The 25,560-nt window shown below is 41.1% G+C and overlaps 1 protein-coding gene across 1 annotated transcript in view; it reads right to left on the bottom strand.

Moving 5' to 3' along the window:
- Positions 1 to 24,214, bottom strand: part of chsy1 (chondroitin sulfate synthase 1) — a 31,635-nt gene extending 7,421 nt beyond the window's left edge. The window contains exons 1-2 of the mRNA XM_005946239.3: positions 23,482 to 24,214; positions 16,282 to 16,777 (exon numbers count right to left, since the gene is read on the bottom strand). Of these exons, the coding sequence (XP_005946301.1) occupies positions 16,282 to 16,777; positions 23,482 to 23,804 (819 nt within the window). The 5' untranslated portion in view covers positions 23,805 to 24,214. The remainder of the gene's footprint in view (positions 1 to 16,281; positions 16,778 to 23,481) is intronic.
- Between the last annotated feature and the right edge of the window lie 1,346 nt (positions 24,215 to 25,560).

Here is a 25,560-nt window from a genome sequence, read left to right as displayed (position 1 = left end):
TACAGTGCTAAAGAGAAATATATGTAGTAAGATGAAATGAAGATCTTTTGAATATTACAATATAAAGCGCCTTGAGGCGACTGTTGTTGTGATTTGGCACTATATAAATAAAACTGATTGAGGCTTCGTTTTCAGATAAGCCACAGTATCCAGTCTTAGGCTGTACAGATATAATACTATTACGATAACTGACCTGAGTGGGAGAGGAGTCCACTGTGGTGGGACTTGACATTAAGAAAGATAACAGCGGATGAATTAAAGTTAGCTAAAGCACTTTCAGAGAGACATCTACTGTAATGAAATGGATTACCCACTGCTTTGTAATTCATTATTGTAAGTGCAAATGTTATTAAGAAATGATCAGACAAGAGAGGGTTTTCAGGGAATACTGTTACACGTTCAGTTTCTATGCCATATGTAAGAACATGATCCAAAATGTGATCAATGGAGCTACAAACTGCTAATAGGAAATGGAAAAAAAAGACATACTGACAAATGTTTATCTTTTCTGAAGTATTCTGCCAACACATAGCAGCAGTATGATTCAGCATACTGTTTTTCCTTTGAGAGAGATGCCCATAGGGCAACACATTTATGTTGGTCCACTGCAGCACAACCATATGAATCTCTTACCATCATTTGATCTTTAATGCTTAGATTGGTCCAGTTCAGCAACTATACCCAGTCTACCAATCAAGTCTTTATGTTGTTCAGTTACAGATTAAGGCTGTCTTTGATGCTCTGACTAATTTGTTTACAGCATTGCCAGCTGGATATCACTGCACAAGCCACAATAAAAAAAACAAAAACATTTAATTGATTAACTGACACTTAAAAAAGGCAGCTGAATTATTACCAGTTTCCTCTACTCAAGTTATAGTCTGCTTGCATCACTTGAGCCTTCAATGCTCTAATACAATTCTAGATGAGCTGAAGGTAGCACAAAGGAAAACCGACAGCAACTCTTTGGGTCTGGACTGATGTAAAATTTGGACTGGGAATTCTACGCTACACTCCAGTATTTCAATTCCCAGTTTTATTTACATTGTGCCAAATCACAACAACAGTTGCCTCAAGAGACAGTATTTACAGGTTTGTACACATCCTGATATGCTGGCATAGAGCTACCATATCAGGACATTTCGACCATCATTAGGTAATGTGACTGCCTAAATTTGTATCATAAAAACTTGTAGATATAATGTAACCTTATTACTATATTATCACAAAAACCATCTCACATTCAGATCCAGTAGATAACAATAGAACGCGTATCACTGCTAACCAGCTAATGACTCGTCTTCTATTGCGACACTGGCAGGTTGACTGGGTTACTCTTGCAGCAGCCCTTGATATCTTTCAGCTATTTAAGCAGACAGTCTCTTGTCAAGTAGCCTAATGAAGACCACATTCACTTGGTCTGAACTGAAACTGGGGACAGTAGTCTTTGTTTTGTCCTGGAGATCAGCTTTGAACCAGAGGGTCACGCTAACCAAACCCCACAGCAGGTGGAGAATTAAATCATGCGTCTCTGTGCTAAGCTCATCAAGGCTACAGAGCAGAAGAAGGACTACCGTTATTAGCTGCAGTTTAAGACAGTGGAGCTAATCTATGAGATGAGGAACTCACTAAAGAGGCAGATGATTATTGCTCTGTTCTTTGTTGTCACAAGTACCTAATTTTTTTTATTAAATTTACCAAAGACTGGGAGTCCGCACACATGCTCATGGATCCACAGTTCTGTAACATCAACACAAAAGGCTAAATGAGAACCTCCTAGAAAAGCAAAGGATGACCCAATGGGTCCCCACTACTGAAAGAACTATATTCTGACGCCTGTGGGAAACACGATCTTGAAACTACTAAAAAAATAAAAATAAAAATAGTGGCTTTCTCTTTTAGGAAACTTATTAAGTTAAGCGGTTAGTTTTTTATTTTAATATTAAAATCTTGATGACTTGCAAGGGTCTTCTATTAGTGATTGGTTGAAAGGGTCAGATGACAAAACATGGGAGTTTCTGACTCCAGCTCGTTGGTCCGGTGAACCACCAGTCACCTGACTCAAATTGACTCTCCTCCACACTGTCCCCATTCATAAAGTGCTTTAAAACCCCAAACTTTACGGCTAGCAGCTGGCTTTCCCATGTCCATGCCAATAGCCAAATAATAAAGAAAGACTTACTGCTTAAGAGAGAGTGAAAGCGGACAGCATATCCTTGGTTCCTTAACATAAAACTCATTGTTGCTGCCACGGGCAGCACAAAACTTACCCTTTAGACGGACTTTCCCCTGAGTTATTAGTTTTGTTACCAGTCAGCTCACATAAACTAATTTAAGTCTAATTTAAGCCACAACCAACCAACCCGATTATGCCATGTTCTGTACTTGCACAAGATGGCGTTTAAAAACTAATCCAACTACACAGAAAGGGCAGAATGGTGTAACTTAGCCTTTATCCATGAAGCGTTTCATGTCCACTTTAACATTAGTTTTGATAATATTAAAACAAAGCCCACATGATGTATGTGTGGTGCATTGCAACACTAGGATCGCCTTGATTAGTACCATTAACGCTGCCACGGACTACACTACTCTAGCATAGTAAGAGGCCTAAAGTGAAATTTGAACAGACCCCTTCGTTTGTGTGTCATCTGAGGATTGGATGGGTGACAGAAAACAGAAAAGGCCCTTTGTTCCCTGAGTCCACTATCCAGATGTCTTCTTCAGTTCAGCCTACCCAGGCGAGATGGGAGATACGAGCTATTATGTGAAAAATAGAGACTGAACCCTTTAAAGCCTGAAACAAATACTTGTCAGAAAATCTTTGAAAACGCAGTGTTTATTTAACTGTAGTGACAAATTAAAAATAAGTCAAGATTCATTTTTCCTACATCTGCCCCCCCTGCTTAAAAATATATTGTGCAAGTTGTTTTGGTTTTTCAAGGGAGGGAAAAACACTGATAATGTAACATTATCTGTATGTATGAAAGATAATACAGAGAAGATTAAGGGGTTAAGACCATGACAAAAACTAACTTCATAAAGTAAATAATAACAAAAGCTGAACCAAATTTCACACAGTGGGAAGTAAAAGCTCGCTTTGAAGAAACCTCTGGCAGATCCAGGCTCAGGGAGGGGCAGCCAACGGCCATGACCGATTGGGGTGATAAGAGGAAGACAGAACAAAAGACACAATGTTGAAGACAGCCAGAGATAAATAATAAGTAATGATTAAGTGCAATGTGTGTATGAATAGACAGTGAGTGGAGAAGAAACACCCAGTGCATCATGGGAATCCCCAGGAGCCTAGACCTGTGGCAGTATAGTAACGTTTTAAGCCAATCTTAAAAGTGGAGGGTGTCTGTCTCGCAAATCTAATTTTAAATATCGTAGGAACCACAAGTAAGCCTGCACTCAAATGGTACTATCACAATTATAAGACAATCCAAGCATTTCTGACAACACATACGCTTGCTGTACTTTATGTGAGCTGATCTTGCTCACAGTTGTGCACAGTCACCTTGAAAAGCTGATTCCTACTATAATGTGCTTCATTTGCTTTAGTCTTGACTAAACAGTAACACATCTTGGAGTACAGTCGTGCTCAGACAATAATGGATTTCATTAATGTTGTTTCTCTTTATTACACATGAACACTAGAGCTCCATCTCTGAGGATGTGTGTGCATGGTGCACTCTCTGTACTGTAATAATAAACAGAACCATCTTGGAGGTATAGAGTACATTCAGCACTTTACATGTAGATAAACTATGAGAGAGGACTACACAACAACACGCTTCCAAGCAAAAGCAGAACTACAGAATTGCTCAAAATATTGGTGTACTTTCAAAGATAGACTCAGTGTACACGCTGGAGGGTCTTTGCCTTACAATATAAAGCTCCTTGAGGCAGCTGCTGTTGTGCTTTGGTGCTACATAACGTGTGCATCTTTCCCATCACTTTGGTTCCAGCTAACTATGGAGCTCGTGTTATATTGAATATATCGCTACTGAGCTCTGATAGGACCGAAATGTAGAACAGAAAAATAATCCAAGACATCCCCCACTACTCCCTCACAGCTTCAATCTAACCCTGATAGGATGAGTCAAAATCACTGCAGCATACTTATTTTCCTGTATTTGTTCATCAGTTACAATACCACTGCTAATGTTGTCTTTTACTGTGCTAGGGCAAGATTGTGGCTTTGAGGCAAAGAAGTTTAGGCAACTGTCCACAGCTCTATGTGGGCGTGGTCATCAGCTCTATGTGGGCGTGGTCATCAGCTCTGTTGCAGAGCTATGTGCTATGAAATGCTACACATTTGTCAGCTTCATATTCATGATGCAGGAATCCCTCTTTCCACCATTTCTCCAAGGCACCTCATTGAATTGAGATTTGGGCACTATTTGAGTACAGTGAACTTTAATAATCCAACTCGAGGTGATTTGACCTTTGTGACAGGTTGTGCTGCTGAAAGTATCCATCCAGAGACTGGTACACTATAGGCCTAAAGGCAAGGACAGGCCCAGCAAACTGCACCAAGAAACTGTCTCCCACACAGTTACACCACTACCAGCTGGGCAACTGCATTCTAGCCTTACTTCACCAAGCACAATGCAGATCATGAGATGCAGCGGAATAAAGCACACAGCCACTGGACTCTGAACCAGCAGACATGTTCTCTGCCAGATGACCGTTGGTTCCTCCTCTGGCGTTAAAAGCAAGTGCCTTTTTCTTGGCATGAATACATACTGCTGCTCACAATATCAGACTTGCCTGAAAAAATGATGGCCCAGAGTTAACTGCTGTGAAATTTTAGCTTCAGAGATCACATACTCTTTTGGTCCATTGTCCCACTTCAGGCAGTGCCTGAATATGAATCTCTCATATTTATGCTACATTGAGCAAAAATTTATATAATATATAAGTACAGTTAGCGTGTTGTATCAGACTACCAACAATGCCATAACGGCACTTGCAAAAGACTCAGTCTTTATTCCAGACTCAGTCAATAGAATGGATATTTTTCATTATCTTCACTTCTTTTGCTATACTTACTTTTACATATGAAAATATTTCTAATGGTACTTGTTGAGCTGTTCACCTTTGTTCTTGAACATTGGTACCAGTACACGTCTTTTCCATTTCTCAGACATTACTTTCCAAAATTGAGTTATTAAATAATCTGGTCAAGAAGTCAACTGCTCTCTCCTAAACATCTCCATACCTCCACAGGGATGTCATCTTCTAGAGTTCATCCTCTTCATAGCTGCCCCCACCTAGTGTCTTTGTCTTCTTTTTTGCCAGCGAAGTAGCTATGACACTGTAGTATTCGCCAAAATGACCTGCAGTGACAGACTCGGAGGTTTTTCCAGTCTGATTAATTATGATACGAGTAAGGCCTTCCTGTCACTTCAGGCCCACAGCAGTTAGTCTAATAAGAAGGCAGCAGATGACAGCTGCTTCACAGAAGGGAACATGGGCGGGTCCACAGCTATGTTACATCGAGACAAAAGGCTAAATGAGAACCGCCCAGAAAAGCAAAGGACGAACCAATATTGGTCTTTTTTTTCTTTTTTTATTGTTGAATGTAATTATAGATGTGTGGTGGGCAGCAGCATATTTGTGGAGTTGTGAAGGTCCAAGCAGCTAGCATTTAGTGAGCACCGCCCAAGGAAGCCAGATAAACAGGAACTGGGTTATGGCTGTAGGAAAAGCTAAAGACGACAAATCCTAATATGCACACATCAAGCCCATAAATATACTCCTCGCCCTAAACAATGCCACCATTACAGAAACAAATCTGAATTTTAAAATCCACATTTTCACTCTGTCGTGTTTAGGGGTCTCATCAGTGTGTCAAAATATGATGGTTAAATACGCAGGCTCTGCTGTGGGGCAGGTCTTTCCTGCTTCACCCTCTCAGAAGCTGTGAAATCACGAGGACGGAAGGATTAAAAAAATCTAACTCTTCATCTGACCAGTAGTGTCGTGGGAAACCTTTCCTTACAGACATCTGTATAACTTGGATACTAGTTAATTATCGTGTTACAGATCTGACTATTATTAATAGGGACTGACTTTAATTAATAAGAGTAGAAAATGGTAAAACATGACGTCCAACAACTAAAGATATTTTGTTAAAGCTTGGCACTTTTGTCTACTAAAGTCGTTCTGAGCATTTCTTCAGCATGAAGATAACAAGACAACATAAGTATCAATGGGAAAGCACTTAAACATATTTGGTATTTTTTAAATACGGCAAGAACTGATTTAACCGACCCAGATTAAATAATCCACTTTGTTTTCTAAAGTGAACAGGTAAGGCAATTTACCCAACTTCCTTGGAGAATCTTTGTTTGGTGTTAACAGGTAGAGCTGGGACTAATGGTTGTTTTAATATTACGCTGTTTTTGTTGTTTTGTTGACTTCTAGTCCTACACTGGTGGTAACACTGCGTTATTTCTTCCTATGTTTTAAATGAGCCATTCTACTATTAGAGCTTACTTATCATATAAATGCATATCATACATCATACAAGGCTGTTAGGACAATTAAACCCAGCGTGCTGTTTCGCACTAGCATCATAACTGCAGTAATCATCAAATTACTTTAAGTACTTTGGGGTTTTTTTGCTTCTTATTTAGTTTTGGTCTGATGTGGTGTGGTGGTGCTTTCGTGTGGAAGTCAGTTTGTCTCCGTGTTTGTTTACTTTTACTGCCCGTGTCAGCCTGCAGCCCTTCTGTTATCACCATTGTGAAATGAGTCTAAACAATCTGACAATTACTGGATATATCACACATATCTGAAATAAAAAATAGCCAGCTGTCTAACACTTCTGTCACAGGTTTATGCTGTGACCACTAGTCCCTAAAAGACCTCTCCTTGCAAATAACAGAATAAAAGCAGGACACCTCGGATTTTAAAACAACTTAACTATAAAGTTTGAGGATCTACTGTAAGGACCAGTAGTTTTGGTGAGACAACCATTTCCACTGAAGGAAGCAGCACGAGGAGAGAGCAAGAATATGGAAAACATTAGTGCACTTCAAGTCTGCACAGGTGGAAGAGAAAGGAGAGCAAATCTTAGGCAGTCATGGATGAATTTATTTTGAAGGGGAAGGCAAAAATGGTGTGTTATGGTAAAAAAATAAATAAATTGTGTATACAGTATACACAAGGTATACAGTCCCTCTGCTTGAACTGCTGTTTACACAACAGCACTATTAAGTCAAAGCAAATATTGATATGCCAATAAACATGCACATCCGTATTCAAAGCTGCTGAACGAGCTGTCACTCGTATCTGAAACCCAGAAGCAGCAGCTCCTGCATAATCTACATAAGGTCTGCTGGGAATCAACTGTTCAGACAGGGAGACTCACAGAATCTACTCAGCACAAAGTCAGCTCCATGCTTCACAAGGCCGAGCTTCAGTGGCCTCCATTTTTCTGTCTGCTAGCTAAGCCTCAGCAGAACTCATTGTTGCGTCTAATCTTAAAGCTCAAGGATTGTCAAATAGTGATGCAATCAATTTTAGTTATGAAAACATATCGTCCTGCTGCCCTCGATGCAGGCCTTTTCTGGAACAAACAGTGTGATAAATAGAAATTGCTGACATCCACAGAGCTGTCTTTAAGCTAGAATTCTAGTTTATTCCAAACTGGAGTAGATCCTGTTTATGTGCTCTTACAATGGCCCATAAAGTAGCATGCCAGTTTGGTTCTACTCACACAAATCTAGAAGACCTTGCCAGCTGACCAAAATCATATATTCAATCAAGTGAACCAGTATGTGCTTCTAAGCCATCTGAGCATCCAATGCTGTTAGCCGTTAGCTCTCAGAAGCTGCTGAGCGAGACAAAAAAATACTGCACTGAGTGGAACGTGTTAATACAGGACTTGGAAAATCCCCATGTGACCAAGAATTAGAGTAATCCCACCTGTGGAACTGGAACTAGTGAATCTGTAAGTTAGACAAAGACTGTTAGCCTGTATATGGGGTTAACTAGAAGAAAAGACAACATCAAGAAAACCTATAACAACCATGCACCCTGAAGAGCCGGCTTGCATCCAGCAAAGTTGTTATATTATGTTACAGACCAAAACAAGCAGGAGATGGGTGTTTGGACCCGATGCTAACCGCCCTTGTGATGAAAACCTACTCAGAACATGCATGCAGAAATATAATGGTGTGGTTGTTGGCAGGTGGAGAGCAGCACATTACAGAGTGTGCTGGTTTGACAGCCCTGCTGACCACTCAGTAAAAATTAGGATTAGGAGGAGGATTCAAAGCAGTGCAGCCTTGTGATTCCCATTAGCAGGGCTGGAAGTTTCTTTTTGAGCTGGCATGCACGGCAGGAGAAGAAACAGTCTTTGTACTGCTGAGGACAGCAGATCAATGTCATCCATCAAAAACACAACTACAGACTACGTCAGATGCCTTTATTGAGGGCTCTTTATCTGTTAACTACAGTTTAATGAAGTTCACTGGTAAAGAAAAGCTATTTATGGCATCACTTCTCTTCATACTTTATTGTCAGAGGCCAGAACTTTGTCAGTTTATGGTTCTGTGACAAACAAAAACATTTATAGGCCTGATTAATCAGATGAGTTATAGGCATTGATTGTTAAAGGTGCCGTCACAGACTGTGGTTCTTTCCACAATGAGACTGAATTATGATAGAAAACGAGATTTTATACTATATTTGCTAACAGACATTTGAAATCTCTGCTCCAGTAACAGCAGCCAAACACCGACACTGCCTACACTAGAAATCACAGGAAATTCTAGTTCTGACAGTAACAGCAAACCGTAAACACAAAACAGATAAATTCAGTGTGACAGAGGTCTGGATCTTACTATATCCCCTAACACAGCCACATGAGGCTAAACGCGAGAAAGCAGTCTCACCCGAGACACTAGGACAGTGAGTAGATCCAGACTTGGCTGAATGCTTCTAAGTGCCTCTGGACAGCCAGTACGGCCTTTACTGCAGTGACAGAACCAAAGCAACAATTCTGGGGTTCTACTTTTGCATTTGAGACACCTTTTTTCCCTCTTAACAATGGAAATTGGCTTCCATGCAACTAAGACCTCCAGCACCAGCTAGTTGAAACCCTCGACGCTTCAATGTGGCAGATATATTTTACTCTGTACATCGTTAAGACATAACATTCTTCATTGTTTTGTGAGCTTTAGAAGCATTATAGTTTTATGAGTAGTCAGACATTTGGAGCCTGGGTTGGGTATAACGTCCGTTAAAGTAACGGCAGGAGGAAACAGTTTCAAATACACTTTATTGTTATTTCAGTTTATTAATTAGCGCTTTCCTTCACTGTGTGACATTGAGCGGTACGGAACGTAAAATGCTTCATATTCATTTTTGATTGCATTAAACTACTGCATGAGAGAAGCAAATGAAAATCACTGTTTTCAGAGATGCAACACTTAGAACTCAGCAGGCACATGCACAAAGAAGCCAGATCCTGCTCAAATACACTGAAATAGAGCTGACCGGGCTGATCTAAATATCGACACCAAAGATGCTAATGGTATTGGATCAGTACTTTTTCTCTTTTCTATGTTCAGCACGTAACCCACTGCATTGTGTTAGATAATTGCTTTTTTTAGAAGTAAAAAAAAAAAAATGTACCTCAATAACACCTGAAACTTTTGCGTTGACCAGTAAGTCTATTTTACTTACAGCGTAGAGCACGTTTAACCAACAGGCATCGACATGAACTGCTTTAGAGACAGGAACATTTCAGGTCTCCTAAAAAAACCATGAAATTATCAAACTGCATTTTGAAAGTATTTGGGATCTCTTTGTATCCTGTGGTAAAGCACACTGAAATATGCTTGATTATCTGAAACAGTCAAGTGTGACAAATATGCAAAAATAAAAACAAATAAATAAATAAAAAAGCAAGAAGGGAAATACTGCACTGTATTGTTGCATAATACAAAAAAAGGAACATCAAAACAAAAAGTTCACCCTGTCGTTACTGGGTTTGGCTGTTTTTGAACTTCAGTGACAATTAAAAGTCTCGTACTGTTTTCTTTCAGAATGTGCAGAGTGCAGGATGGCAGCAAAAGGTTTTTCTCCAAATAAGTTATTAAGAAGTACACAAATGACAAAGCCACGAATACAAGAGAAAGTGAAGTATCGCGATGGACCAATCTAGTTTTTCCCCAGGTATAATTTGATTCCACTGTTTAATCAATAAGCGGTATTACATCTGTCTGTGATGGCAATACCAGTTCTTTCACATGAGATTTGTGTCCAGCCAAAATAACATGTATATCAACAAGGGAAAATCATATTATTGTTATCAGCCACAATTTTTACAATAATATTTCAGTTCCTTTTTATGAAGGGGTAGCCCGTCTCAAGTGGCTTTAAGTGCTTCAGGAGAACAGAAAAGTGCTGGATAAGAATCCGTCAATTTACCGGCTTGTACGGACTGATTCAAAAGCTACCGTAGCTGACATTGCCAGTCCAGGGTGCATTGTTTGTTGTGTATACGGTTTCATAGCCAAACGCTACCCATGCTGATCTCTGTCCGCTGCTCCAAAATGACCATGTGAGCATAAGAAATGTACCACAGAGCAATAGAAGAAGGTGGCCAGTCTGCTAAACAATGTTCTTTTTACATCACGCGGTGGGTGAGCATTGCCTACCTGGGGAGCACACGACACCAAAAAATGCACAGTGGAAAGCAAGCAAGCAAGCAGAGGCCATGTGAAGTTTTGAGCAACGTTCTGTTGCTCTGATATCACAAGATGCCTTAATGGGTCTACTGCAGTCCATGCGTAGCCTCAAATATATCAAGAAAATCTGTGATATTGATAAATAAACAATAAACATACTGAAAAAGATTTTATCAGCAATTGCATCTTGCAGCAAGCTGCATTTACTCGTGCAATTAACCCTTTCATGCATTAACTATGACAACTTCCATCAGGATTTCTCTCTTTTTTATTCATCTTTAGTCATGAAAAAAAGTTTTTGAATTGTTTTATTTTATTTTTTTTTAAACATGTACTTTTTCAAAGCTTTTTTTTTTTTTTTTTTTTTACATGTCCACTGTAGTGACCACTATGAGTGAGAGTTAAAAAAAAAGATCATTTTCCATCCTTGTTCTTCAATAGGGCATCATCATTGATGATAAGTTACCAAATTCAAAATGTGACTCTTGCTACACGGCAGGAGCAGCATGACCTGGCTTAAACAGTAGTGTATATTTGACTTAAGAACACACCAATTTTTCCAGTTATTTATTGCAACTACTTAATAGTGGTCGCAGTAAGCAAGTCTCAGTTTCAACTGTAAAGAGAAGACTTCGAGCTGCAGGTTTGAAAGGATGAGTTGCAGCAAGAAATTATTGAAATATGCTCACTAAGATGTCAGAATAAGACAAAGAGGCTTGCCTGGGCCATGAAACACCGCCACTGGACTACTGAAGACTGGAAGAAGGTATTATGGACTGATGAATCCAAATCTGAAATCTTTAGTTCATCATGCAGGATCTCTGTACACAGTCAAGTAGGCGAAAGGATGGTTCCATAGTGTACCCTCCCGTATGTATTCATCCTACAGCAAGGTAATGACCCAAAACACAAGTCCAAGCTAGGGCTGGGTGATATGACCCAAAATTCATATCTCATATTTTTTAGCTGGATGGCGATATATATCTATGATATTTTTTTAAAGCCATAAAGTAAGAACAAAAAGAGAGTTCTTAGTCAAAGCTGTGTCCCAGATGTCACACAGGCACTTTTATTAACATAGAGCGTACGATAAAATTACTCAAAAATAAATTATAGCATTTATTAAATAATAATGCTCCATAAATAAAAGAAAACAATGTTGTTTTTGTGCATAACAAAAAGCTCACAATTGTGCAGTCAAAATGTAAACTAAAAGACGCTGAGCATAAAACAAAGATTTCACAGCTGCTCTGTTCCCAACTTTACTGCGTGACTGACAGCCTGGAGTTTGAAATCCGCTTCGAACCACGTCTCTTAACAGGTGCCATTTATGGTCCTTATACACATAGGTAATATTACGTTGAAGCACAGTACGTATCACTCCGCGAGGCTCAGCCGTAATGCTCCAACAGTCCATCAAGCGCTGCAGCTCCGTCGCTTACCAAAGTCGTACCAAAACATTTTGACAGATTGCTGAGCGCCGTGTTCCACATAAAATCGGTTCGCGGCCATCAAGCACAACCAGAATTCATACATAAGGCGCGCTGTCAACTTTTGAGAAAATGAAAGGATTTTAGGCCGTGCAGCCCCTCCGGGCTGCATGGCGTTAGCGTGGTTAGCGTGGTTAGCTCGTTAGCGTGGTTAGCTCGTTAACATGTTGACGCCGTGTCCATCTTGTCGTTGCCTGCAGGTGAAGTGATGGGGGAGCTGTGTTCAGTGAAGGAGAGAGGCGAGGCCGAGTAACGTTGCGTAGAGACAAAAGTGGACGAAAGAGGCAAACCTGCGGCTCCACAAGTACAGGGGCTTGCAAAAGTATTGGGCCCCCTTGAACTTTCCCACATTTTGTCACATTACAGCCACAAACATGAATCAGTTTTATTGGAATTCCACATGAAAGACCAACACAAAGTGGTGCACACGTGAGAAGTGGAACGAAAATCATACATGACTCCAAACATTTAAATAACTGAAAAGTGGGGTGTGTGTAATTATTCAGCCCCTTGAGTCAATACTTTGGCAGCTGTAATTGCAGCAAAAGGTGTTTCTACAGTCTTTCAGGGTCTGTCTCTACCAGCTTTGCACATCTACAGATCTTTGCCCATTCTTCTTTGAAACAGCTCCAGCTCAGTCAGATTAGATGGACAGCGTTCGTGAATTATTATGGCCCCCGGGATGATATTTGATTAGTATTAGAATCGGCCCGCAGGTCACGGCCACCTGCCGGGGTTTTGCACGCACCAATACTCCATTCCCCACGATGCAACGGAAGCCCGCGAACTCACTGCAGCGCCGCGAGCGGGGCTCGGCTTCATTATTCATTCATTATTCATCAGCATTCAGAGCAGATGTCAACTTTCAGCAACTCCCCTCCCCAATAATGGCTAAACGGAAGGTGTACGGTGAGCACAGGGAATTTCAAGCCAGGTGGGAGGCAGAGTACAAAGGCAAACCTGTTTGTCTTCTGCGTGGAGAAAGTGTGGCTGTAATGAAAGAATATAATCCAAGAAACCTCTAAGAAACACAAAGACAAGAATATGGACACAGAACAAAGGTGGAAGAATTAAAACAAGGTCTTAAGTCGCGGCAGGCTCTGTCCACAAAAGCAAAAATCACAAAGCGAGGCTGCTGTCAAGGTGAGTTTTCTTGTGGCAGAAGAAGTTGCAAAATCAGCCCGACCATTTAGAGAGGGAGAGTTTATCAAAAACTGTATGCTTAAAGTTTGTGACGCAGTGTGCCCAGACAAAAGGCAGCTATTTTCAAACGTGAGCCTGAGCAGAAACACCGTTGCTGAACGTGTAGACCAGCTGTCCACCAATCTAAAAGAACAGCTTGTGGAAAAGGGGAAAGATTTCACTGCATATTCCCTTGCTGTGGATGACAGCACTGACACAACTGACATTGCCCAGTTGTCAATTTTCATTCGTGGAGTGGACTGCAGCCTGACCGTAACAGAAGAGTTTTTGGCGTTACGTCCGATGCATGGCACGAGTACAGGACAAGATCTGTATGGAGAGGCATCCAGATGTGTAAATGAGATGGGACTGCCTTGGGAAAAACCCGTGGGATTGACAACAGACGGAGCACCCGCGGTGTGTGGACACAGGAGTGGATTGGTGGCAAGGATACGTGAGAGGATGCGGGACGAAAATGTCACAGAGGAGCTGACAGCTTATCACTGCATAATACACCAGGAGTCGTTATGTGACATGTAAAGACCATCATAACGCGTGCAGTTAACTTCATCAGAAGTTTAAATCACCGCCAGTTCAGGGCATTTCTGGGAGCGTTAGATACAGAGCATGGTGACTTGCCCTATCACACAGATGTGCGATGGCTGAGCCAGGGAAAGGTGCTGCAAAGATGTTCCGAGCTTCGTGAGGAGATCTGTCTGTTCATGGAAACCAAAAGGAAAGACGCAACAGAGCTGCGAGATGAAACATTTATGTGTGAAATGGCGTTTCTGTGCGACATCACAAGCCATCTGAACGTGATGAACCTGCAACTGCAGGGACGGGGGCGTGTCATCTCTGATATGTGCAGTACGGTGACGGCGTTTCAAACCAAGCTGAGTCTGTGGGAGACGCAGAAAGAAACCTTGAGCCACTTCCCCAGCTGCCAGACCACGAAAGAGAAGCGCTCTACCGCTCAACATACTTGCCGCCGAGTTCCGACGCCGATCTGCTGACTTTGAAGCTCAAAGAAGCAGGTTTGAACTACTTGCCAATCCTTTTGGAGTTGATGTGGAAAGCGCACCACCGAACCTCCAGATGGAGTCGATTGAGCTCCAGTGCAATGACACACTGAGGGGAAAATATGAGAGAGCGGGTGCCGCAGAGTTTGCACGTTTCATCCCCGACACAATGCCTCAGCTGCACATCCAAGCTGCTCAGACGCTCTCCGTGTTTGGCAGCACATACCTGTGTGAACAGTTGTTCTCTTTGATGAAGCTAAAAACATCACACCGGAGCCGTCTTACTGATAAACACCTTGACTCAATCCTGAGGACTTCCTCAGCTCAGAGCCCGACCCCGAACATTGATGAACTCGTACAACAGATGAGACACCACCAAGTATCAGGCTCAGACAAGTGAGCAGAATTTACGCATTTCTAGTTTTTAATTCAGTTACATTTTTTACATTTGTTTCTACAAGACGGGATTTTTCTTTGAAGTATTGTTTTGTCTGTGTGCCATAGATTTTTGTATCTTATCTTATTGTATTTTATTTATTTATATGTATTTTTCAGTTAATGGACTCAGGGAAAATTGCAGATAAGAGCCATGAGAAAGAATACAACTGGTTTGATTATTTTTTTCCAATTTTCTCTTTTTACTATTGGAAAGCAGTAACTGGCAGGATCACAGAGCAGCACAATATTGCACTTTCAGTTTACAATGCATGCAACTTCATTTATGCATTCATCTTGATATTAAGGAGCACATTTTCTTTTCTTTATGAATGACATTTACTTTTTTGCTGTTTGCCTGTTGAAAATGTTTTCTTTGGAAATAACTGACAGAGCCATCAGAAAATATTGGATTATTAATTTAATGGTTAAATAATATACAGTACACTGTGTTAGGTCTTGGTTCAATAGGTTATGTGCAATCATTTTAATGTTTTAATAAACATTGAACCAGTCCGGCCCTCAGCTTGTAGCAAATTTGTGTTTTGGCCCTCTGATGTATGTGACTGTGACATCCCTGATATAGATGATGAGATATTCAACGTCTTTGCAATTTTAATTTGTAGATGCAGTTTTTATGTACTGGTGAACGTTAACCCATCTTTACTTCTGACACTGGCAACTGGTCAGTTACCACTTACTTGTCCACATTATTGTTGCACCCCATCTCAATCTTTTTGAAAACTGTTGTTCTCGTGCTCCAGTTTAGCCCAGTGGGATGAGCAGCTGAACGTAGGCCGGGTTCTCCCCCCTCTCTCTCCCCGCTCTCCTGTCTCTCTCCAATAAAGGCCAAACCCCCCTCCCAAAAAAAACTGTTGAACTAATCAAATTCAGCTAATATTACTCTTAACATGCCACATTTTTTCAGTTTATTATGTTTATTATGTGTTTATTATGTTACTTTGTGAATAAAATATGGGTTCCTGGGACTTGCGAACGATTGGTTTCTTTCCAGTTTAATTGGGGTTGTAATATTAGCACAGCTGTCATACAGGGTCCATGGAAATGGAAGCATAATGTTGCCTGGAGTCAGCTTGTATCGAGCTACATTTTTGACTTGTTTTACACTAAAATACGTTGTATGTCAACTGGCACCATTAAAAGTATACAGTGTTAGCACTTTTGTAATGCATCCCAATACAGCTGGTAAAGACACTGAAGCCTTTTGTTGTTGTGATTACTAAGTGAATTTATGGAAGTTTATTCAGAGACAACAGCATGTTGCGCTAAATTGGTCTTAAATCCTTCCAGGTAAATCCTATACCACTTCCTCTGCCCACATACACTCAAATCCACCCATGACTCCCTTGCACCTCACAATTGGAAGCCCTGTGTACAACAACTAAATTACTACACAGATAAATAAATAAACAAACACCTTACCTCATACGACCAGACACACTGAACACCTGCAAATCTCCTGACACACCGGCCCACCTCCACATCTTCATGGGTAGTGTACATCTCCTGTAAACACTCTCTGATATGGGGTACCATCCTCTTAAGAACTTCACGGCTCATGATGACGCCTGGCCCACCCATACAGAAGTTCTCCCCAGGCTCCAGAGCCAGTTTCCCAAGCTCATCCCGGGCCCCCATTCCCGTTTGACCCAGAAAGATGGCCTCACTACTATTGAGGCTGCGCAGGAAGCTCTCGAGCTTCTCACTCTTGATGTAGACATCATCATCAGCCCTCATAAACCATTCATACTTATCCAGGTAATAGTCATGCATGTACTTAAGCATCATGAAGGACTTCTTTTGGGGAGGGTATGAGTCATCTACATTCTTCAGAGCCACTATCGGGATCGGTATGGAGGTGTCAGATCCTTCACTGGAGAAGAACTCCACACGACCTGGAATTGTCTGTGCCCATGTCCTGTAATGAACACAGACAAAAGGAGAGGACTGGTGTTATGATGATATGTCTAAGACAACCAAAAACAAGTGTGTATTCTGCAGAGGACACCACTAGGTACATTCATCTGGGCATGGCTGAAACAGGTGGCACAGTCATAAACGTTCAGCATTTAGAAACCAGCGGCTATTTCAGAGGTGGAAAGCTCATATTTTAGTGATATTCCTAATTTGCATCATAACCTTCCAATAATATTCCTGCTAAACATCAAATATTGCGACAATAACAGTTTTAGTCATTTTGCCTCTGTATAGCACCACATCAGAGTTTAAATCAAAGAAGTTATGGTTGAAGCGCACACTTCCAGCTTGAATTCAAGAGGTTTAACAACATGTAACCGTTTATCAATTACAGGCATGTTTTGGAGCAGGTCCTGCTTCTTTGGGGGTATTCCTGTCCTCTGATTGTCTTCGGTAACAATTAAAAACAAAACAAAGTAAAAAAACCATCTGCGTGTGTGCCAGAGAGAGAGGACGTGAACGCCTGTGTTTGTCATATAACGGACTTGAAAAGTGAAGGTGAGACTGCAGTAATCCCACCCCATGAGAGCCAGAGGCAGACAAGGAAATGCCCAGGAGGCCCCGGACCTCCACCGCACCCAAGAGAACCGAAGATCCGAGGATAACAACCACGCGTCCACCGGCGCCCACCAACCAATTGTTTTTTTTAAAGGTGGCAGACATTTCTCCAAACTGCTGTGATCTAGAAATACATTTCTATATTGAGTAGTGCACAAACTGATTTTCTGAGCAGTGCATAGGGCAGTGAGGACTGCATGTCACCTAAGATGCACAGCTTGGCGGAGGTTGGGATACAGCAGCTAAACCATGTGGATCAGTCGTCACATAGCCTCTGGACAGGTATACACGATCCCATATCATACATATAGTTCTCGTAGGACCTGTGCAGTAGGTTACAGCATAGGCATATTTTGAGTCTGTAAGACCCATTTTGAACATCCTTTGTCCTATAGATCTGAGAGAGTATATAGCCCTGCAGATTGGAAGAGCCAGAGAGTAAACCACTGACCTTCAGACTGGTAGACAAACTGTTCTACCTCCCAAAGTGACCACATACTACAGAATATTATACAAGTGTTCTATGTATGAAAAACTAAAATCTTAATTCTGAAAACAAAAGCGTTAACTGTTACAAAAGCAAACAAAGTAGAAAAACAGATCACATAACTGCAGCCGACATTAATACAAAATAAAATAAAAAACAATACTGTGCAATTTATTTTGTATAGATTCAAATTGTGTTGGATTATTGGGAAACAACTTTCTAATGTGAACAAAGGACAAAATAAACAAAACTGACAAATTCAGCGATTCTGTTATTTACCTACCACAAAAAAATAAAAATCAATACATTTACACACACGAGAGATCCAGTAGTGTCTCAATAAAGCGAACTGTGATCCGGATCAGATTTGCAGCTTCAGAATTCTTTATTAATCCCTGAGAAAAGGATGTGGGTTACAGTTGCCCCAAGAGTGTAACAGTAACAGACTAAACTATTTAAATAACAGAATGTTACAGATTTGACAAATGTTCAGTTCAAACTGCACTAATATATACAAATCGCTCAAATATAAATATCAAGAATATTGACAACGAATATTACAGCAGTGGAATATATATGATTAACATTCGACTCTAACCTGTAAACATCGTCGCGTGCAGAAAGGCTGCAACTACTGCAGTGCTTACAGTGTGTTAGATGGAGGAGTTGTACGAGGAGATGGCCACGGGCAGGAATGACTTCCTGTGTGGTTCAGTGGTGCTTTTTGGTCATCTCAGTCTCTCACTGAACGGGCTCCTGTGAGTAGCCACAAATCCGATACGGTAACAATGTTTGACTTTGCTGTTCAACTGTTTCTTTAACCTCTTTACAGCAGGGCACAGGCCGTCTGACAGAAAGGTTCATGGCTAAAGAGTTGGCAACCTGAATTCAATTACTTTAAAAACATGCTTAAAATCCAACGTTTTCAACTGTGCTTACTGGTATAATGTCCTTTAGAATAAAATGGGCAGCTGCATTGGTGATATCACTGTGCCACTTTATTTTATCACACAAGGCATGGACTGTGAAAAAGTATCTGTGCAAATAAAATTCTGTATTGTCTGTGGATTGCATTGTGCACGTATATTGTCAACTGCGCACTGTGCAAGGGTGGCACTACTTAAGATGTTAACATTTTATGGTGCAACCTGCCTTTTTGGGAACACACTTTTGACAAAGTTTGCAGAACTCTGCTTCTTTGTCCAAACGGCCAAAAACTCTCCACGTAACCAAAGTCCTCTTCAACAAGTTCCTTGTCTCTTTAGCCTTAATATTCGACTTTGCTCTGTGGCTACAGCAGGCACTACTAGATGGGAGGTTGGTGGTTCGATTCCTGGCTGCTCTAGTCTACATGCCAAATATCCTTAGGCAAGACACCAACCACAAATTGCATATTTGCTAACCACAAGTGTGGTGTTGCATATCTGGCCAGTGTACCAGATTGGTGATACAGCCATTTCTAAAGTTTCGATTAGGTTTATTTGGGTCTTTTAGTCTAATGACGTCCTCCTTGTGGGTGGCTGTAGCTGAGGAGGTACTAACTGTATTCACTAGAGGGTTGGTGGTTCAATCCCTGCCTTATCCAGGGCACATGTTAAAATGTCCTTGGACAAGATACCAAACCCCAAAACATCTCCTGATGCATCCATCAGAGCGTGAGAGAAATCATTTAAGGCATAAGTGCGGTATGAATAAGTGTATGTGGCTTCTAGTTAAAAAGAGGCCGATTCAAGTGGCTTCTTCAGTCTCAGCGATTGGTTTCCCGTTTAAACAGTACAGTTACGTAATGACTAAAACTTGCAGCATTGTTTGCCAGTAGTGCAAATGCTCGTCACTGAAAGAGTGGCCACTGGCACACTCACTGGTGGTGAGTACAGAGTACAGCACTTACGATCTCACTTAGATTATCTTTGAGTTAGTGATATCACGGACACTCAGATACTGGTGAATGATTGCTGAGAGTGATGGAATCAACCTCTCTCTGACACGAGGACCTGGAGATTTAATACATCATTAATGAAAGAACAAGATTTCCTTAAATAATTCAAAAACAAGTGGGTGACGTATTTAGTTAATAATGACCTACCAGCAATATCGCCATGTGTTCTATGGGAAGCAAGAAAAGCAGTAATGTGTGGCAAAACATCATCTTACTGCTCATATAAGCAGGAACCCCACCCCCGCTTGTATTAGAAATAGCACAAACAATTCAATCATTAGAATATACCTATGCTCACCACAAGAGCACATATATTTAACAACCTGAGAAAACTAGAATAAAATGAAATATTTAACGAGAGAACAAAATTTCTGATGCAGAGGCTGCGTTTGGAGGACTTTAAACGTAGTAATAAATCTGGAAAAGTCCTTGCTAAAGAGCCTGTTAGAGCTATAAAAGGAAGAAAACTATTTACTCTATAAAGGATTCCACTGGGAACATTACTCATGATCGACAACAAATAAATGAATATTTTAAAGACTTTATACAGATGAATCCCTCCAACGCTGACATTGCAAACTTTCTTAACAATACAAATCCACCAAAGTTAAATGACGAACAGATTGTGGTTCTGGATTCACCTCTTTCTACATCCAAATTCCATGAAGCCCTACGGCGTCTCCTAAACAATAGAGCCCCAGGACTAGATGGAGTAAATTAACAGTCCTGCCTCTGAATTGTAATTCTCGAAATGCCACAACTACTCCACTACAGTCAGGTAACACTAGAGCTCTAGGTATAAATTGGCTGGACCTAGAATAATAGTTTTGTGAAAAAGCCTTTCATCAGCTCCACGTAGGTCACAATGTACAAGGCCATTCATGTGGCTTTGCTGGCTGTAATGCGGCAGCAGCGCTGTGGTCGTGGGCACCCGACCTGGGGCTTCCTTCCTTATACTGCTGGGATAGGTGGGCAGAAGCTGTATGGATCGGACGGACTTGTCACTGTTCGGCTGTCATAGGTCACAGCGATACGAGCAGGTACAAAAATGTGACGATGTCTGACTGCATGCCACTGATTGGCTGGTCGGTGGCATCACTCGATGAGTCACAAGAGCGTCTCATTTACAAAAATCAAAACCACCACTTCCCGTGTCACAGACCGGGCAGCGGGTATATTCTTGCCTTGATGGCCACCTTTGTTGTACCTTTCATGTCGCATATTAATTACGCCACCAACGCTAAGCTGCATTACCGTTACAGCGACCACGCACATTAGCTGGTACTTGATTGTAATGGAAAACCACTCAGAGTTGATCAGAGTAGGTCCTAATGGAAAAGGGGCTTAACACGCTCTCTCACACTACAAGAACATTGCTGATTTATACATCTCTGCATTTTGGAATTTGTGTTCCAGATGCTGTAGGTTTGTTTTTTCTTACCAGAGTACTCTATCCTTTTATTTCATCTCCCCCTATCCCCCACCTTTCTTTTTTCCTCCCTGTCCTGCTCTTGTGATGATGACGTCTGCCTTAGACATCATCATGACAAGACAAGAAAGCTCCTTACTATGTATGGATGGTTTCATCTTACGTCCAGCACCCTATAACTGTACTCTCCGCCGAAGATAGAAAGCTGAGGACAAGTGAGTGCCAAAAGCACTATGCAGGATAAAACAACATAGATCCATTAGTACTTCAGGAAAATGGCCATAACTGTTCATGTGCCGCTGCACGCCACGTTTCACCAGTCAATAGAAAAAGTAGCCAATCCTATGGCTGGACCAAAGTTGGATTGAAAGGTGCACAGGAACAAGCCCTAAGCACAAGAGCGATAGAGTCTGGGGTCTACCACACCAGGCAAGACCCCAGATGCAGCCTGTGCAAAGATGCACCTTAGACACTTCAGCACAGACGGGGCATACTGGAACACCATTACCAAATGGCTGGCATAGCATAAAGGAACATCTATGCCGAGTATGGTCTAGATGTCCCAAGGTCAAAATGGGATACACACCCTAGGTTGGTTGAGACTGACCAAGCTAAAATCCTGTGAGACTTCCAGGTATAGACGGACAAGCTGGTGGTAGGTGACCAATATGACATAGTAGTTGTGGATAAGCAGAGGAAGACGCCCATTGTGACGATATAGCTATACCAGCAGCTTGAGAAATACCAAAGGCTGTGAGAGTTAGAGAAGATGTGGACATCTCAACTCTGGAATCAGTAAGGAACAGCCAATCAGAGGAAAGTTAGCTTTTGTCTGTATATGGTATTATTTATTAAATAAGTTAGGAAACCATGTAAGTGCCTCTTTCTACAAACATGCACACATACAGGGTGTCTATGTACCTACACATTATGCCTCAATATCACCACAACCACAGTCGAGTTCTGTGGGAATTACTGGCCAGTAAAGGACAATAAAGATTATTTCAAACTGTAAATCTAAACTTTTTAATGACACTGAAACTGATAGAATATGGTTCCTCTCCAAAAATAAACATAAAAGCAAAAGTAATCTTTAATGTAGAGTAACCTGAAAGGTAACACTGCTACACTTCTTTTAAATACTTACCCTTACAACACGTCAGACATTATCTTACACTAGATTGAGCTGCTTTTTGTTCACTGCAGTCACAGTTCCATCTTTTTTCTTCACCATTTAAAAAAACAAAACAAAAAAACAACATGTACCCATGTGCTCTCATCACTTCCAGATGAACTACAGTTTTTGGCACACATGCTGTCTACAGTACTGTGGTACTAAAGAAAGAAGAGTACTTTCCTCTTTTCTTTCCGCCTGAGTCATGGCCTGAACTTTCTGTTGAAACATTTTTTATTTTTACTTCTCTACTTGCTCATAAAAGATTATCTGGCTGTTGGGTTTTACTCAGTTTTCTCTTTCTTCTAAATTGTAGGGTCTATACCTTTTGATACGAAATGACTTGAGGTTGTTGTGAATTGGGACTTTGTCAATTTAATTGGATTTGATTGAACTGGACTTACAACTTTAAAAAGGAATCACCGTCCTAAGCACAGCAGTAAATTAAGCAAAATATGGCTTGAAAAGCGAAAAAGCAAAAACTGGGTTTATGGTATTACCTTGTACATGTCCAGACTTGAATCCAATTGAAATTTGAAGTGGGCACTACATGCAAGTAAAGCTCTCAGAAAACTGGTCACACTTTTCAGCAAGCCTATAACAGAGACTGATTTTTGATATTTTTGTTAGAAATATATTTTTAAAAGTTAAAGGTTTTTCCTGTCTGTTTGCCATCGGGTATGTCTGCTTAAAAAGGGTCAACTGTTTGCTAATATGTTAAAACAAAACGAAAAGAAGAAATTGTGATGAGCTTCGTCGTGATCCAGTTTGATTATCTACAGCTGACGATGTCGTCTACCTCCTCAGCCACGACCAGTCGAAGTTAAAGCAGTTTTACTCTCCATACGAGCTGGTAGCGGACAGAACATTGCTATACATGTCACATAATGTGGCATATTTTTGTGCTAACATATAAATATCATTATGTTTCACGTTATAATACGTATAGCCGGTTAACTGAAGAGGCTACTGTACAAGAGGCCCGTGCGTTTCCAAGTTGAGCTCTTTTATATTAAACTGATAGGTTCGGGCATTGTTCTGCAAGTGGCGTCACATACCTGTGTGCTGCCACGGCACGGTTGTTCAGGTACTTCTGGGCAGTCATGACGCCAACAAATAGGAAATTGTTTGATCTGGAAGCAGATTTCTCAGTCGGCGGTGAACCGTTAACTTCAGGCCACAAGACTCCCCCGTATTCTTTCCCGAGACCCCCGTTGAGCCCACACCCGGCAGAGTTGGCTTTTCTTTTCTGTCCAGCTTTCTTCAACTCACTCGCCTTGGGTAAAATCAGCCTGGAAGCCAGTGTGAACCCAACAACCAGTCCCAACAGAACACTAAACCAGGCTCTTCGACTTCGACCTGCCATTCCCCCAAACTTCATTAGCTCTGTCGGTAAAAGCGATAAGCAAGACTCGATCGTCTCGATACAAACACTGAAGACTGGGTCGATAGAGCTCGTTTTCCGCCAGAAAACCGGGCTCACGCGCAATCTCTCATGGTAGAAAAGCCCTTTTCTTCCAGATGCCTACGTAGCATCGCAACAGTCTTACTGAAGCCGTCACTTGAACAATTCTCTGTCGTTGGTCCTTCGGGCGATCAAGCCGTCCCCCGCTGTCGATCATGGACGAATTTCACAGCGATCGAAAAGCGCAGTAGCTTTTTATCACTTAGCGTTCAGTAGTGTCCGACTCTCACCATTATCCAGACATGGCAAGAATGTCTGTCGAGAAGAATGATCGCGAAGGGTTTAACAGTGGTTTGACCCAACGGCAGCTCCGTAGAAATCTTCTAATCGCCTCCACCCCCGTGGGCCCGACGGTGCTGCCTTTAAGCTGCGTGTGAAACCATACTCACACATCTAAATTCATCTGCTGTGTAAATGTAGCCAAAGCGTAGCTTCTTTCTGCCATAGTTAATAACACTTTACATTAAAGCAGCAGTAGTTATATAGTTAGTGACTATAAGTGTCACTAATGCACGAGCTATTGCGTGAAACTGTTCTAACAAAAGTCACATTGCTTGATTGTGTACACACATGCTGATAATGCTGAGTGTGACGTGTAAAAGCCTATTAACATAAAATCGTTTTTCCAAGACAAAAATTTGTATCAGTGTGTCATTTTATTACGCCGTCATTTATTAAGATCTGTGGCCGATAAAAGAACGAGTCACAATAAAGTTTTGAAAGTCTAATGTCCTTAAATGCAGCATGCTTGTTCTCTGAACTCTAGCGCCCCCAAGTGCTTGTGGTGGCGTTCGTCACCACGTCGAAAACTGTGCCTTGTCTTCATTGTGGAAGATTTTACAGCATGTTTCTTTTTAGGCCACGTCAATAAGTGACAATAAAAAGCGCTTCTGACGTGTATTAAATTGACGGTCTCTGTGAACTGCAACGTTCTGCTGGGAAAACCTCATGAAAGTCGTCATGAAAGACTCCCGGCACTCTTTTTTTGACACACACCACCCTCTTAAGAAACAATGGTTTCCCTATTTATCAAAAATGCCAAACTGAACATTCTGAAAGTAAATGACAAAAATCCTTTGTTATTAACAGTTTAAAAAAATTAAGAAGATTAATTTTCAAGATTTTTCTTGTTTGTGTTTTCAATTGAGATAATAAAAAATACTGAGCACAAAATATCACCATGTTTACTTTTAATTCTGCAAAAGTACACCTCCCATATACATGTCATTTCAATTCAATTTTATTTCTATAGTGCAAGTCGCACTTTATATTATAAGGTAAAGACCCAGCAATAATAGAGAGAAAATAACAAAAACCAGACGCCCCCCAATGATCACATGTTTGCCAAAAGTGGTAAGGAAAAGCCTTATCGTCTGGGTTTTTCTTCCTGTTAAAAGGATGCAGTCGTAACAACCACCAAGCGCTACAACAAAACTGGCTCACATGAGGACTGCCCCTGAAGAGGAAGACCAAGAGTCACCTCTGCTGCTGAGGATAAATTCATCCAAGTCACCAGCCTCAGAAATCACAAAACAGCACCCCAGATAAATGCCACACAGAGTTCCAGTAGCAGACAAATCTCTACATCAACTGTTAAGAGGAGACTGTGTGAATCAGGTAGCTACTACTAAGGAAAAGCAACAAGCAGCAGTTATTTCATCCATCCATCCAT

Source organism: Haplochromis burtoni, unplaced genomic scaffold, assembly GCF_018398535.1.
Source record: "Haplochromis burtoni strain Fernald_Lab_line unplaced genomic scaffold, NCSU_Asbu1 Contig_477, whole genome shotgun sequence".
Taxonomy (NCBI): domain Eukaryota; kingdom Metazoa; phylum Chordata; class Actinopteri; order Cichliformes; family Cichlidae; genus Haplochromis; species Haplochromis burtoni.
The sequence above is the reverse complement of the archived record's forward strand: the minus strand, read 5'-3'. Positions and strand labels throughout refer to the sequence as shown.